Source organism: Coenobita brevimanus, chromosome 58, assembly GCF_032717465.1.
Source record: "Coenobita brevimanus isolate Jiangsu-jjx chromosome 58, ASM3271746v2, whole genome shotgun sequence".
Taxonomy (NCBI): domain Eukaryota; kingdom Metazoa; phylum Arthropoda; class Malacostraca; order Decapoda; family Coenobitidae; genus Coenobita; species Coenobita brevimanus.
In genome coordinates this window covers 20,189,034-20,205,259 of record NC_137011.1, presented here as the reverse complement: position 1 = coordinate 20,205,259, position 16,226 = coordinate 20,189,034, and the positions used below count along the sequence as shown (strand labels likewise).

Genomic DNA, 16,226 nt, shown 5'->3' with positions numbered 1-16,226 from the left:
ACAGAGTAGACTTAGATACATTATATAAAAGATGGAAATAATATAAGAAAAGAAGAGGTTTCTTTCCACTAACTGTCCAGTGAAATGGGCGATAATGTCAATTATTATTTACTCTGTTTCAGGTCTACATCCTAAACTATCCACGTAATGTTGCATCAGTAATATCTGTGGCAGACTTTTATCATAAACAGTTGTAATCATCATCATCATCATCATCATCATCATCATCATCATCGTCATCATCATCACCAGCAGCAGCAGCAACAACAACAACAACAACAACAGCAGCAGCATGTGTGCAGGTCATAGTCAAGGACGTGGTATCTCGATATATAAATTAAATCAGTGGATGTAAAGTGTCATATAAATTGATTTATATAATTATTTTTAATGCCTAAATTTTAACTACTTTTCTCCACATTCGCCAGCACTGAACTGCCAGATGTTTTATTCATTCTCGTTATACCAGCATTAAAAGGACGAGATGTTTCCCAGTGATGAATAAAATCGCTTGTAGGTGTCACAGCTCTTCACAAGGCAGTGATTTGTGTGAAATATAAGAAGTATTGAACAGTACCTAGTTTACTCTCTCTCTCTCTCTCAACTTTTCCAGGATCAAATTTATCGAATCAGAAGATGGGGAGTGGGGGTACCTGACCAGTGACGGGGTGTGGACAGGCATGATTGGCATGGTGTATAGAGAGGTGGGCAAGGTTTCCCTCGTTTAACATTGACTCTTTCAATACTTGGTATTCAAGGAGATTTCACATAGCAAGTAGTATTTTGAAATTAGATTAGCTTTGATATAAGGGCACTGATTAATTTGTATATATATGACAGATCAGGGAAGAAAATGAATGATTTTACGAAATGAAAATTGGAAGTTTAGGAAATTACTTGCCTCCTTAGCCTGACTGATTTTTTGATGGAAACTGATAATTTAGGAAGTACTTGCTTGCTTAATCTCTACTTCTATAGTCATTCACATCCCTCCATAAACTTCATGGAGAGGAAGATGGATCTTACCTGCAAGCAGTATATTAGGCACCTCTAAAGGCTATTGCGATTTACATTTCATTCCATGGAATTTTTTGCTCCTGGGAAAGTTTCCTCTCCATTTTGTAAATCAATCATTAACATCGCCTCGATGTGCATACTGCTAGATACGTTAGTGAAAATATTATACTGTAGAATGCTTCCATATTCCCAACCCCAACAAAAGACAGAATTACAGTTGAGCTCTTAGGTCAACCCTAAGTTGAAGAGAACATTTGGATGTGGTAAGTACTGAATAAAATAAATAGGAGGCGCCACACAGTTCAAGGATCATAACTTTTAGTATATTGCCCACTTCAATAGGAAGCAGACATTGCCCTAGGACTGTTTACAATGACAACCGAGCGAGCAACAGCAGTCGACTTCACAGACCACGTGTCCATCAACTACGCCAGAATCTTAGCAGCCCGAGGAAGTCCCGAGGTTACACTGTGGGGGTTCCTGCAGCCCCTGACGACGAATGTGTGGGTAAGGATCTCTCTCTCTCTCTCTCTCTATGAATCAGATGACGTTCTTTTCAGTATTTTTTCTCCTAACAGACGATTTTATTCAACTTAGGAAAGGTCTGTTGTGTACAGAAGCGCTTGAATAACGTTTTACCTAACATTTGTAGTTCAAATTACTATACTTGAAGCTGATTAAAATATTCAAGATTTTGACAAGAATAAGATTGAAGAGACATTCCTGGGATCAGTTGGAGAGTATATATTTGGCTATAGACCGATGGCATCGGAGTGAAGACCATTACGACAAAAAATATGAATGTTCTGTTTTACCAAGAGTTTGTAAAAAAATAGAGTTATTTCTGGGATAAAATATAATCGATTTCTGGAACAAAGCTCGAAACAATGGATATATGAAAGCCAACACAAAATAACATATTCATGGTCTGCACTACCTAATGTTTTTGCTTTTAAAACTTGTTATTTAGTCAAACAACCTAATCTAAGTAATCGACAACAAAACTCCTGCCGCTTTTCCCAGTTCATTTGACTAATCAGCTGCAAGCAACACATGATTTCACCTGGATGAAGATAATTTTCATCAGTGTCCTTTGCTTTGTATTTACTAGATAAATTTTCAAACACTGTGGAGAGAAAAGCTAGAGAGGCAACCGAACTTTTGTTGTTGAGAGTACCTGAACAAATATAAATTCAACAGACAAATTATATCATATCATAAATCCAATACAGATTGGCATCCTGGCTGCACTGGTTGTATACATGTTGGTGATGGTGATGCCCTCTTGCATCCCCGATAAGACTCTCACTCGCTCCAGATTGATGAGAAGCTCTTTCCACTGTGTTCGTGTATTGCTGCAGCAAGGTAGGGTAAAACACACTCAGCATACTTCAGATATGACTGATTCATAAGGTACAGTCTTCCAACACACTCTAACGAATTCTTTTTAATCATGAGTAAGTTGCTGTTGTTTCCGAGTATAATCCTGGTGTGATGATCAAGCGGACCCTTTGACAGCAGGCAAGCAACCGCCCTTCCATGGCCACCCTGTATGGTAAATCGATGCTTCCATGAGGTAGGCAACGCCTTGCCACAGCAAGGCGTGAGGAAGAATATAAAGGTTTGATTCCCAGATGGGTGACACATTTGCTTATCTCTACCCATTTAACAATGACATTCATTAAAGCTTCCACATCACCCCTTTATTGGGGTGTATGGGTACCACTCACCGTCGTAAATGTTTTCCTGACTTATAGGAAATCAGTAGGTTTTTTACTCAGTGTAGAGCCACCTGAAGTGGAAAGAATACTAATGAAAATAGACAGGAAGGATGGAAGAAATAGGAAGAGAGGAGGGTAGACGCAGAAAAAGAATGATAACAGCGAAGGAAGAACTAGGTAGCACTACATTAAGTGAGACTATGATGGTCGCCACCACCTACCATTATTTATAAGTAAGCAGAATAAGCAATTCTTACTTTCTGGTAGTCAAGTGCTTAGAGGTCGGTAATCAGGGGGACGGCCTTGCTTTGTGCATACAGTTTAAACTACTGTAGGTGACTGTGGGTTACTCGTTCAGTGTACTATAGAGAAATATCTTTGAAACTATGCACTATAATTATTTCCTGCCCCAGACTTGGATCAAATTTGCATCATCTCTCTGCTTTAGATGTGGATGAAGGTTCGAGCTGGTGGTGGTGGGAGCGTGTGGTGCTGGGAGTGTGGATGTTGATGACTCTGGTGCTGACGCGGAGCTACTCCGGCAACCTTATGGCTCTCCTTTCGGTCAGGCTGATTCCTGAACCCTTCCAGGCACTCGAAGACCTGCTCGAACACCCGGTTCAGATCATTATAATCAAGGGAACCGCCGAGGAACAGACTTTTAGGGTAAGTATCTGGTATTTTGTGTTTAAGAGACTCTCTCTGTCTCTCTCTCTGTATTATTATCGTTTTTTTTTTTTTTTGATGCATGTAGGAGACAAGATAATGCATTAAAGTTAACATATTCAGATAAGTCCAGTTAAATTTTCAAAAGGGTTTACATTTTAATTTTGAGAAGAAAACGAATGATTTATACTTGATGTTTGGGGGAGGTAATGTGATAAAGATGGATGGGAATTTTAGTGACCTGCATATATAGAAATACTCTTAGGAATACAAACTGTCTTTAGTTTGTCAGAATTAAGTGGAAATTATATTCATTTTGAAGCTTATTTCTCTCAGTTCAGTGACAGAATAAGACAATATTAAGTTCTACATCCGATCCATAGCATTTAATATCAGGTGCAAAATGTACTAGTGTTTATCTCTTGTTACAACTCTGGACTATCCCCTCCATGGCCATGGGCCTGGAATTTTATGTGCACCCCAGGCCGACACTAGGGCCATTTTCTGAAGTTTCGAAAATTGATTTTTTTTTCTTGTCATATTGAAGAGAAAGTTCAGATGCACTTAACAGTGCAAATCCCAGCTTCCTAGACCCATTCTGTGGCTTGCAATGGAGCATGAAAGTTGCAGAAATATTGGCAACCGAAATCTGCCACCGAGAGGTGCTGCCACACTGCAACATCACACGTTTTATCATTTTTTTTACTCCACAAAACAATGTGAATGGTCCTGAAATGTTGTGCACATATTAGATATGATGATATCGAATGATTTCAGTACCTACATAATATGTTAGGATTGGCTTTTAAAAAATTATTTTGAATATTTTTTCACCTTTTGGATACAAATATGTTTATGGTAGTGTCGACTTATTTTTTTACTGTATCGTTGTGCCCATGCTTGGAAAAGGGAGTGAATTATCAGTCCTAAATGAGAAAATTGCCCGTCCCCCCACGCTAGGCTCTCCCATGGAAGATAAAATTGGAGGGCCAAATCCGATTAGTATCGATTGATCCAAACCAGTACAACAGACCTGAGCAAATAGGTAAAGAGACCAAGACAAAAGTGTATTTATCACTTATTATCATGTCTTTTTTGTTTGTGCCTGTTTTAATTCATAATAGTAAATAGGTGGTTGTGTGTATTTTGCAAAAGAGATAATGGATGTAGTTTGGGTCGAGATAATGGGTGTAGTTGTGCTTGTTTAGCATGGCCAGGAGCGAAAAAATTGAAAATCCACTCATCACAGCAGCAGGCTCTGAACTGGTTGATGCCCTGTATGGAAGTGTAGTGTAGGTCAGTCTGAGGACATTCAGAGCATTCGTTCACTTCCCAAAAATTTTTGCAGTTTTTTATAGGCCGAACGACGTCTGCAGCCATTTATCAGCTAAACATCATTTGACACTGTCAGCCATTGAGGGTTTAGAGACGGAGGGTAGGCAAATATAAGACACACTGAAAAGAGCCTAAGAGGACTATCTGCTTATCTGGGTCGAAAATCTGACCATCTTTAGATTTTCCACTCTGTATGTAGAAGCGTGCCTGAAGTATCATAGAATATCACCCGAGGCTAAATATCCGCATCCAACACCTCTAAGTTGGTGAAAATCAATCTTTATTACATGTTACGCATACGCCAGCTAGTGCCAGCGTGTCGTGGGTAGCGAGGATGATGCCTGTCATCGTCTGTGTAATGAAAGAATCATATAAAATTGTGTTTTTTCTTAGAATATATAACTAAATGAGAAGTAAGAAAGCACTCACTGGCACCTTGTATGTTGGTGGAAGGGAGGACTGACAAGGCTACCACACATACCATCCCTCAGTGCCTGTCAACACTAGAGAGAGGAGGTATGCTGTGCACTCCTAACGGCATCTCTCTCTCTTATCCTCCATCCCAGGCACTTTATTTCTTGCTTTGAAGATGCCCAGAAGAAAGGCATGGATAAAGAAAAAAGGAATGGTTCGAAGGAGAGAGAATATTATAAACAATCCAAGAAAAAAGAGTGTGGCAACACCAGTCTCTGACCGCACCCATCTTTCCTGCAAGTCACCTGCCTCACCTATCTCACCCCGACCGTCAACCTTACACTCTACCTCGCCACAGCCTTCACTTTCACAGTCTACCTCACAGAGTACATCCTCCCTACAACGTTCAACATCACAGTCAAGCTTATCAGATCAGTCTACCTCCCTGTCTACCTCACCACCACCTTCACCTTCACAGTCTACCTCACTGTCTTCTACCTCAGAGGTGCTCTCCACATCTAATTTGGCTATACGGAGGGAACTGTTCAAGAATACTTTTCAACCTACTGAGAGAGACCAGATGGAGTGTTTTATTGCACATAAAAGATCACCACAAGACGCACTGAACACTGGCTGTGTGCAGGGGCTGTTACAGTGGTTTGTCTGTAGATGCGACCAAGGATGGCTTGAGCACTTCATCAACCATTTATTGTAACTGCTGCAACGTTTCCTGTAAATTGACAGACAAACCAATCCAACTACCTACAAGGCAAGGACGTCAATGTGAACTAAACATCAAAGGAGTTTATGAGTCCCTGAACAACAACATTGGTCTTGCAGGACTGAATCAGCCATCAACTTCTCTAGGATTTGAACCATTTTCCTCCAGCAAGTTCTCAGAATAGCAAACAACCTTTATGATCTCATGAACCTGCATTACAGACAGATGATGGAAAAGGGGTATGAGGACATCGAGAGCTACTACAGGAAGTTTGATATCCTTCGCGACACTACTACTGGCATGCTAGACATTACCATTTCCTATGACGGTACGTGGATGAAGCTAGGACACACTTCACACATAGGAGTAGTATTCATCATAGAAGTTAACACTGGTGTTATCATCGACTGTGAAGTGCTTTCCAATTTTTCCCGAGTTTGTGAGAGCACTGACAAGACCGCCAAGACCCTTGAGTGGAGGAAGGAGTACAAGAAGTGTCACAAAAAACTTTGAGGGAAATTCAGCAGCCAGGGAGAGGGAAGCAGCCTGTCGAATATGGTAGCAAAGTACTGCTAAAGGACTAAGATACACTACCTTCATGGGTAACGGAGACTCAAGCACATACCTGGGAATCAAGGAACTCAAGCCATATGATGTGCCAGTGGTCAAGAGAAGTGTGTAAACTATGTCTGCAAAAGGCTCGGGCCTTAGGAAACTGAGGAAGGAGATATCTACTAAGGAAGTAAACAAGAGTGGCAAGACCTACAGGAAAAGTCTACTAGGAGGGGCAGGGATGTTGACTGACAATGTAATCAACAACCTTACTCGTTTCTTTGGTCTGGCTTTATGAGGAAAACCTGAACATCCCTATGTGACCATTTGGGAGATGAGGAACATCATCAAGACATCATATTTTCATACCATCTCTACAGACAAGCAGCCCATGCACACACTCTGTCCAGCAAGACGAGACTCCTTGTGCTTCTTTCAAAGGGCAAAGTTCAACCTAGGCCAACCTTGCAAGACACACAGTGAGACGTCAGGATATTTGAGTAACATCTTCAGCAATCTTTGGCACCACATTAAACAAGTGTACAATGATCTCACAGCAGAAGAACTTCTTCGGAGATGCCTGAAGCAGAGGACCCAAAACAACGAATCTCTGCATTCCAGGTTGTGGATGAAAGTCTCCAAACACAAATTTGTAGGACTCTACAGAGTGAACTTTACGTGTCAACTCGTTATACTGGATCACAACTTTGGTTTTCAAGATGCCTGCATTCTCACCCACCTTGGATTTGGTGCTACAGAGAGCAAGTCTCTGCAACTCAACAAAATGGAAAAAGATTCAGAATGCATAAGACAACACACCCCAGCTAAGCATCTGAATGTGTCGACTTAAGGTGACTACTGCCCAGGTGCTTTCTAGTGTCTCATCCTGGTGACAGAGAGTGGGAGTGGTGACCCATGATACCCTTTGAATATATTACTGGCACAACTCAGAGCTCAATATTTCATAATACATATTGAATTTGGGAGTTTTACCAGTAAGAGGCTACCAGGTGCCCGAATTACAACCATTAGACTCAAATAATGCAAAACAAAAAACTCGCTTCCATAACTCTGCGTTTCTCTCAAAACATAACTTTTTTAACTTTGGATCCCTACTCCTCCTAAACTTTTGGACCTATAATAATCAATTAGGTCTCGTTAGGAAGGACATGAAATGTAGATTACTGTAACAAGTAATAATATTCCCAACTATTATAGTTTCAATGTTATGTACTAAGTACAAAAAAAATAAATCAAAATGGGGTAGCGCAGGTCAAGGATATATAGCGGGCCATAACTGCAAAACCTGAAGAATTAGAAAAAATCTGACTTATTACAAAAATCTACCTTTCATGCCCTTTCAAACAAGACCTAAATGATTATTATAGGCCCAGTACTTTTGGAGGAGTAGGGATTCAAAAATGGGTAAAAAATAATTAATGATAAGTATTGCCTCTTATTCTATTCCCAATTGACCAGTTACAAAAAACAAGCGCTCAAAAGTCTTCATTTTACATCCTCTATTTTGTGTAAAAATTTGGTTAAGCTAGGTCTATTATCAATGAAAAATCGTTAATAAGAGGATAGTCCCCCAAATACGATTCCTCGAGACTTGCAACATAGTCTAGTGTTAGTCGCTTATTATAGCTCTGCATTGAAGATGGAAGAATGGGAATTTTAGGCATTGTTTAAAGTGAAGAATATAGTAATACTTCTGTTCATTTACTCTACATTCTTCACCTTAACTAGGCGTATTGGCATCTCCCCAGCTTGACAGCTGATCTATATATAAAGATTAATAGTAGAATATGATGCTGGTTACGAAAGTGCTGTGGACACAATGCAAGGCCATAGTGTTATCTTTGGCTGCCACCGAGATATGCATAATATGCAGCAAAAAGACGAACATTTCCTTCAGGTTAAAGAAAATGAATTATGGTACCATGTAATTACGACAGGCATGTTGGTACTACTCCCCAGACAGCTACAAGTGGCATCAAACAAAAGATCTGGAACCTGAGGAAGGAGAATCGTATCATCCGTTTTGGTGTCGCTCAGATGTACGTTGTGGAGACCATTCTGTTGGAGGGCAAGTCTGCCTTAATCACTCTGGATGTCTACCTGAAGAAGATAATGGCATCGGAATTTACTAATACAGGTATTATGGTTCTCTCTCTCTGATCAGTGCCTCTAAATTCTTTGACATAAGAATCTTAGTAACTTAACTTCTGTAAACTAAATAGTATGAATCATGAAAGTAAAAACTCGCCTTCTCTACTTTTCACTCAAATTGGCAGGTTCTCACTTAGTTATCTGATTTACGGATAGAGATGGTTTCCTTTTTTTTTTATTTTTTTTTCATATTAGTGAAAACTGCTGCACTCTAAAAGTTTCATTAGGTCCTTCGACGAAGACTCTTTACCCGTCTCTGCCCAGGAGGCGCTCGAGGACGGTTGTTGTTTTCACTCGGTTTGTTTGTTTGTATGTCTCTCTGTCTGCCTGTTAACTACTTTACACGAAAACTACTGGTGCGACTTTTACTAAAATTACAAGGATGATGACCTACGACCTTCTGATCACCCAATTAAATTTTGGGCCAAATTGGGCCCAGACCCAGGTCATAGGCCCCAAAAATGTAAAAGAGAGAGAGAGAGAGAGAGAGAGAGAGAGAGAGAGAGAGAGAGACGGGTAAAGATCGTCTTTTCGCCATAACTCCTTTCAAATTCATCATATCGACATGAAACCAAAACCTAAAGGTGCATCTTTCATATCTGCATCCTCTAACATGCCTCAGTACATCAGGGGAATCACCCTAGTTGGCGGTAGAGGGGTCAGTGTTAGGTGGGTCAGGCCTAACATTTCCAATGGGCATAAAATAGTCAATTTTCTCCCAATTATACTCTAAATATATGTGATATCTTTGACTAGATATTCTATTGTGTATATACGTCAGCAATAAGATGACTGCCGGGGATGAGTTTGTTGTGCCTTGGCATCTATCCTATCTATCTATCTATTGCCAGACGCCTCAATCCCGTTTGGGGTGGCCACAAACAAATCGCCTCCAAGTCGCCCTGTCCCCTGCCATTTCACTGCCCTGCTACCAACTCACACCCCCCTCTCTCATATACCTCTCCACCCCATCCCTCCATCTCATCCTCGGCCTCCCCCTCCCTCTTTCCCCCTCCATCTCACTCACATACACTCTCTTCGTCAGTCTTTCACCCTCCATCCTCTCCACATGGCCAAACCACCTCAGTGTGTTCCTCATAACGTTTCCTATCACATCCACATCCACACCACAACGCTCCTTTATATCCTCATTCGTCAGCCTCTCTCTCCACGTGACTCCACAGGCTCCTCTTAAATAACTCATTTCCACTGCTCTCACTCTTGACTTGTGTCCTTCCAACAATGTCCAAGCTTCACTTCCGTACGTTAGAGTTGGTATCACAATACTGTCATGTAGTAACTTTTTCACTTCCATGCTCACTTCCCTGTTTCTTATCACTGCTTTCAAGGAACCAGCAACCTTTCTTCCCCACTGTACCCTTTCAAGCACTTCACCCTCCAAACCTCCATCCTTACTCATCACACTACCCAAATACTTAAACGTACTCACATTTTCCAATTCCTCACCATCCAACCTCGCTGTACATTCACTAACTTCACCTCTCTCAAAGACCATCACTTTACTCTTCCCTACATTCACCTTTAGGTTCCGTTTCTTACACACTCTCTCAAACTCATCCACCAAGCCTTGCAGCTCCCCTTCGTCTTCACTCAACAACACAGTATCATCTGCAAACAACAGTACAGGGAGTTTCCAAACACTATCCTCTCTCACCAGGGCCACTCCAACATCCACTACCCTACCTTGTACCTCTTTTATTACCCCATCCATGTACAGATTGAACAACCATGGAGACATGGCACATCCCTGTTTCAAACCAACTTTCAAAGAGAAAATTTCACTTAGTTCACCATCCACACGCACTGCAGCCTTCGCACCATCGTACATACTCTTCACAGCATTCAACAACTTCCCATCTACTCCATATATTCTTAACACTTTCCACAATCCTTGTCTATCCACCCTGTCATATGCTTTCTCCAAATCCATGAAAGCTGCATACAACTTCTTTCCCTTCTCTAGAAACTTTTCCACTAAAGATCTAAGAATGAATATCTGATCTACACAACCTCTTCCCTTCCTAAAGCCTCCCTGTTCTTCTCCAACTAATTTCTCTGTTCTTTCTCTAACTCTGTCTATAAGTATCCTACCATACACTTTTCCTATTATACTAAGAAGACAAATGCCCCTATGGTTACCACACACTTCTTTTTCCCCTTTTCCTTTGTACAAGGGAATAATTATACCCGACTTCCAATCCTCCAGGACTCTACCTTCCTCCCAGGCCAATCTGCACATCTTCCACATCCATTCTACTACTATCTCTCCCCCATGCTTCAGCATTTCACCACACACTCCATCAATTCCTGGGGCTTTCCCCGATTTAACTTTCTTCATTGCTTCCACAACTTCTATCCTACTGATTTCTTCCTGTCTTCTCACCTCCCTCCTTCTCCCAGCCATTCCCCAGCCACTTATACTCGCATTACTTCCATCCTCTATGTTCAACAATTCCTTAAAGTGTTCTCTCCATCTGTTCACTTTTTCTCCCTTCTCCACTAGTAATCTACCATTTTTATCTTTCACTCCCCTGCTAACTTCACTTTCACCCTGTCTTACTCTTTTCACCTCTCTCCAGAACATTTTCTTACAGTCCCTCCACTTTACACTCAAATTCCTTCCAAATTCCTCATCCATTCTCTTCTTGCTCTCTCTTACTAATCTTTTCACCTCTTTCTTTCCACATATAACTCTCACTTCCGCCTCTGAACTTCTTCCACGCCCCTATTTCTCATCCATTCATTTGTTCGTTTCATGAAGGATTTTTTTTTTACATGTCCGACTCGGGGTAAAGGCTTCAGGGCCTATTTCTCGGAGGCAGTGACCTATCCCAAGGCCCAGTGGTCCTCCTACACCTCCACATGTCACGACTTCGCCGCTAACACCCACCATCCATATTGAATACATGCTAGGTCTGTCTCATATGGACTGGTGTACTGGTAACAGCGGGGGTATTTTTACGACATGTCGGCGGGTCATCTGGTAGATAAAGAAAGTCTGCTTTTAGGAAATTCAAATCCTTTAACTGTTCCCTACCCCAGCCGGGATTCGATCCTGTGTCCATTAGGACTGCAGGTAGCCTCTACCGATTCTAACCTACAACTATAGCATGTTGTGTGTGAGACTGGTGTATAATATTAACAATCCACTCTTTACTTCTGGTACCTCACAGGCAGGTGTATATTTAGCCTGGGCAATATGCGGTACATACCTGCTGTGGAGGCCATGGCGGGTCGTAAGGACAGTCCCCTCGTTCCTGCCCTCGGACACAAGTATGCACCTTATTTATTATCTTTTTTTATCATAATGCTTAACCCCTAAGCCGCAGGCTTGTTTTGCTTTGACTTGCGGCTCCCTCAGGCATATTCGCCTCCAACAGACTCTCTAAAAATATTTGCCAAAAATCAGTTATTAGTCCTAGAATATTAAAATTAGATATGCCTATGGCACATACCTTCAGCTTTCTCCTGGGGTGTTTGTTGAGCATTCGTGAGTACTGTAGGACTTGTGGAGACCTCTGAAGTTGGGTAACGAAGTCTTCACTTTACACTTCCCGACAAACCGTAATATGATTACCACAGCCTGATATTATCACTAGAAACACTATTCTATGATTCTCAAATAGTTTGGAATCCATACTCCAAAAAAAAAAAACACTGAAAGCAACGAAAATTACGAGCGCGTATGACCTTCCCACTTGCGATCGTTTGCCGCTGGTGTTCTGGCATTTATTATTCATAAAACCCCTCACACTTTATATTTCTATTACTATGTAACACTTATATATATCTACAGTCTTTATCCATAAGTTTCCTTCAGTAATAGTAGTTTATTGTCACTGTAGGCATTCAATTTCTCTTTCAGTAAAATACGTAGCATTCACTTTCTCGTCCTGTATACTGGCACTGAGAGTGAATGTCACTTTCACGTTCACTTTCATAACTCATAGTATTCATACATGCTAGAGTGAAACTTTCGCTTTCATTACTCCTAGTACAGTATATATACTCTTATTCTTATAATACTACTCTTTACATTTCTATTTACATTCTTTATTTTATTTACATTATTTACATTTCTATTTTAGTTACACTGTGTTAGGCACTGTCACTTGCAGTAACTTATAAAACTATTTTCCACTGTTCACGTATATTTACAATCATTGCTTTTACTTGCTGTTTACACATTATTTACATTTCCACTTGCACTGTTTTACTCATTAGAAGGATCGAAGTCACTCTCTATCATTTGTCAGCCCTTTACCTCTTTCCACACGAGGTTTAGTAGGGGGTAGAGGTCACAGGGCCCTTTGCATCAGGCCAAAAAGTGGCAGAATTTGGCAGGCGCGAATCCAACGTACTTTCACCTTGAAAGACGACAGTAAACTGATACTGGTGGCCTGCCTGCCTAGGAAGAGTGCAATACTGCCAACGTCAGCCTTTTGACAGCTGCTAATACATAGCTATGAAATGATTGACAGGAAATCTAGACAATATATAATAAATTAGGTAGTTCCAGGTGAATGTAAATATAATTTAGGCTTCTCCCTTCCCTCCTTATATATATTTTTAATACGAGAATAGATTATATGGCATATTTCAAGGGGAAATAAACAGCTAAAATTAGTAAACGAGTGCATGTGAGGTATTGTCAGGTGATAATTAGCCAATTCCAGGTGTATGGCACTATCACTTATTTCTTTTTTGTATATATTATTTGGTATAAGAATAGGGCATAGGGCTAATTTCAATGGATGAAATCAGTGGAAAATTCCAGGGAAGATTTACTTAGCGTAGAATACAGTGTGGTGGCCTGCAATAATTAGGTAGTTCCATGTGAATGTAAATATCACTTAGGCTTCTCCCTTCCATTCGTATATATATTTTTATTACAAGAATAGATTGTACGGCATATTTCAAGGGGAAATAAACAGCGAAAATTAGCAAACGAGTGCACATGAGGTGTTGTCAGGTGATAAGTAGCCAATTCCAGGTGTATGGCACTCTCACTTACCTTATTTCTTTTTTGTATATATTATTTGGTATAAGAATAGGGCTTAGGGCTTATTTCAATGGATGAAATCAGTGGAAAATTCCAGGGAAGATTTACTTAGCGTAGCACGGCCGGGCAGGCGAGAGGAGAGGGTAATGGAGGGGAGGTAGGGAGGGGAGTCAAGAACGGGGAGAAATGGCTAAATTGTCAACAATGGATGGGAGTACAGATGAGATTAGGAGTGCTGACTAGTGTTGGACATTGGCAGTACTGATAGATGATACAAGCCACCACTTGAAAGCCCAGGTGAATTCAAAATAACACAGAATCACAAAAGTGATGCCCTGCGGTATGATCCCTTGCTCCCAAGTGTCACGAAAGTGACGCCCCGCAGTTAAGGGGTTAAAGGCTGAGTGAACGGACTGCTATTACTCATTATTATTATTAGTATTATTATTATTTATTATTTATTTTACTTTTCATTATTACTATTATTAATATTATTATTAATGGACTATTTGAACTCCAGCTGTACACACACACTTACCTGTTTTTGTCTCAGGATCGTGCAGATGACACAGTCCGGTTTGTACGACTACTGGCAGAAAAAATTCTTCCCTAATCTAACCAGCTGTCTCAACTCACCCACCAAGTTTGCCATTACCACTCCTCTGGCCATTAGGAACATCTGGGTAAGTTATAATGTGTGATCAAACTTGAAATTAGGATGTGTGTGTGTGTGTGTGTGTGTGTGTGTGTGTGTGTGTGTGTGTGAGAGAGAGAGAGAGAGAAAGAGAGAGATCCTTAGTTTCTGGGACAATGTTAAACATACTGTGCAAATGAATAAAAAATTAATGAATTTCGACCAAATATTTGTAATGGTCTTGTGTGTGTGTGTGTGTGTGTGTGTGTGTGTGTGTGTGTGTGTGTTTAGGAATTATCAGTCGATGAATTATAAAGTAATGTCTGTACACCTAACAAAACCCGACGTATGTATTATATTGGTGCAGGGAATAATCACATGGAATGCATGACTATATACCTGTATTAAACAGGTTTTTACTCAGATAATATGTTTTACTATATGCCTTACATTTTACTGGGACTCGGCGCCTCGGAACCCGCCATAATATATCCAAGTTTCAGTGTCAGTTACGTATGGGGTATGTTAACTATTTTAGCACATTTTAAAACACAGAATTGGAAATGACCTATCATTCTGTAACACTGCATGTAGGTCGGAGAGGTTCGTGCCATATTAAAAACGTAAAAAATTTTACATATTGACTTAATAATAGATTGTAAATATCAAAACGACTCGCATTTAGCCTTTTTGAGCGAATTCGTGCAAGATTAATGAAACTTTTAATGGTGTAAGTCTACACCACCGAATTCCTTCATTTTCTTCATGTGTTGTACAGTCAGAGACACTAATATCTTCTCAAAGTTTGATGAATACATAGCGGAAAAGTCGAACCATCTGAAAAACTCACTGGTAGACAGGGTTTTTATTGTATTTCGCCAGTTGTCAATTTTCTTCAGACGGACCTGGGAACATACTTGTTTCTCTGTACTCTGCGAGCATCGCCAAATCCATCATTCCGTATTGTTATTTTTTATGACTTAGCAATTATGGTATTTAGCCTACTCAGTACAAGAACGTCTCTAAATAACATCTTGCTGCCACCTGATCGCAATTAGTTGAAAGACATCCTCTTTAGACTGACGAATCTACTCAAAGCTGAATACAATCATCAAGATGTTGAAAAAGAGCAACTTAAACAGACATTATCGTACTGAGAGAGTTAGAATATATGTATACTCAATAAATCACTAATTCTTTGTTAATGTTATTCTTGCAGGGAATGTTCTTGTTGCTGGCGGGAGGATGGATCGCCAGCTTTCTCGCGCTTTTCGTGGAGATATGCTTTCTAGTGCCTCTCCAAGGCTGCAGTCTAAACAAAGACAGTATCTTATTCTAATTTAATGCTCCTCAGTCCAGTAATGAACGAACAACACACACCTATGCAGCTGGCTCAGTTAATGGCATAAATTGGTCAGGACAATAAATCTGGCAACACATAATGGTATCTGTTGGCAAATGCAGCCATGCTATGTGTTTGGAGGAGAGATTTTTTACAATGATATAACCCTGTACTCGCATTAATCGTGAACTAAGTTAGTCAACTGCACTGGATCTTAACGCAAAGGTCCTCATTCCACTGACGAGAGAATGTGACATTGATCCAAGATGATTCAAGGAAGCCAACACCCCACACTGAAAGAAACTGATAAACTGTACTTTAAATACTTGAAATACATATACGTGTGAACTATGAATTTTGAAATCAATAGGCTGATGTTACCAAAACCTATAATAAGCACACAGTGTCAGTTTAGATGAAAAGCAGAATTTAGCATCTGGGAATGGAAATATAATGGTATGTTTGACTGTAATGAAATGAGGTAGCACAGTGTCTGCTGCTTACACTGGAAAGCAGCTATGGATGTTCTGCAATGATAGCTTTATTAATGCAAACGTCAAATAATGACTAACACAAAAGAAACAGTGAGTACTTTTGTCAATCAGATTAAAAGTTTACTTAATACAAAA

At 40.2% G+C, this 16,226-nt stretch overlaps 1 protein-coding gene across 1 annotated transcript; it reads left to right on the top strand.

The window, feature by feature from the left end:
• Positions 1 to 680: 680 nt before the first annotated feature.
• On the top strand, positions 681 to 15,729 carry LOC145402676 (putative glutamate receptor). The gene is made up of 8 exons (XM_080274654.1): positions 681 to 704; positions 1,360 to 1,524; positions 2,250 to 2,382; positions 3,187 to 3,404; positions 8,407 to 8,584; positions 11,793 to 11,892; positions 14,175 to 14,304; positions 15,475 to 15,729. The coding sequence occupies exons 1-8, from the start codon at positions 681 to 683 to the stop codon at positions 15,592 to 15,594; spliced, it is 1,068 nt and encodes a 355-aa protein (XP_080130780.1). The 3' UTR covers positions 15,595 to 15,729.
• Positions 15,730 to 16,226: the final 497 nt, after the last annotated feature.

Bases quoted from the DNA above. Each gene is read 5' to 3' on its own strand.
- LOC145402676 (XM_080274654.1), top strand. From the start codon at position 681: ATGATTGGCATGGTGTATAGAGAG. The intron at 11,893-14,174 runs GTATGCACCTTA...TTTTTGTCTCAG, and splicing joins GTTCCTGCCCTCGGACACAA to GATCGTGCAGATGACACAGT. The intron at 14,305-15,474 runs GTAAGTTATAAT...TTATTCTTGCAG, and splicing joins TGGCCATTAGGAACATCTGG to GGAATGTTCTTGTTGCTGGC.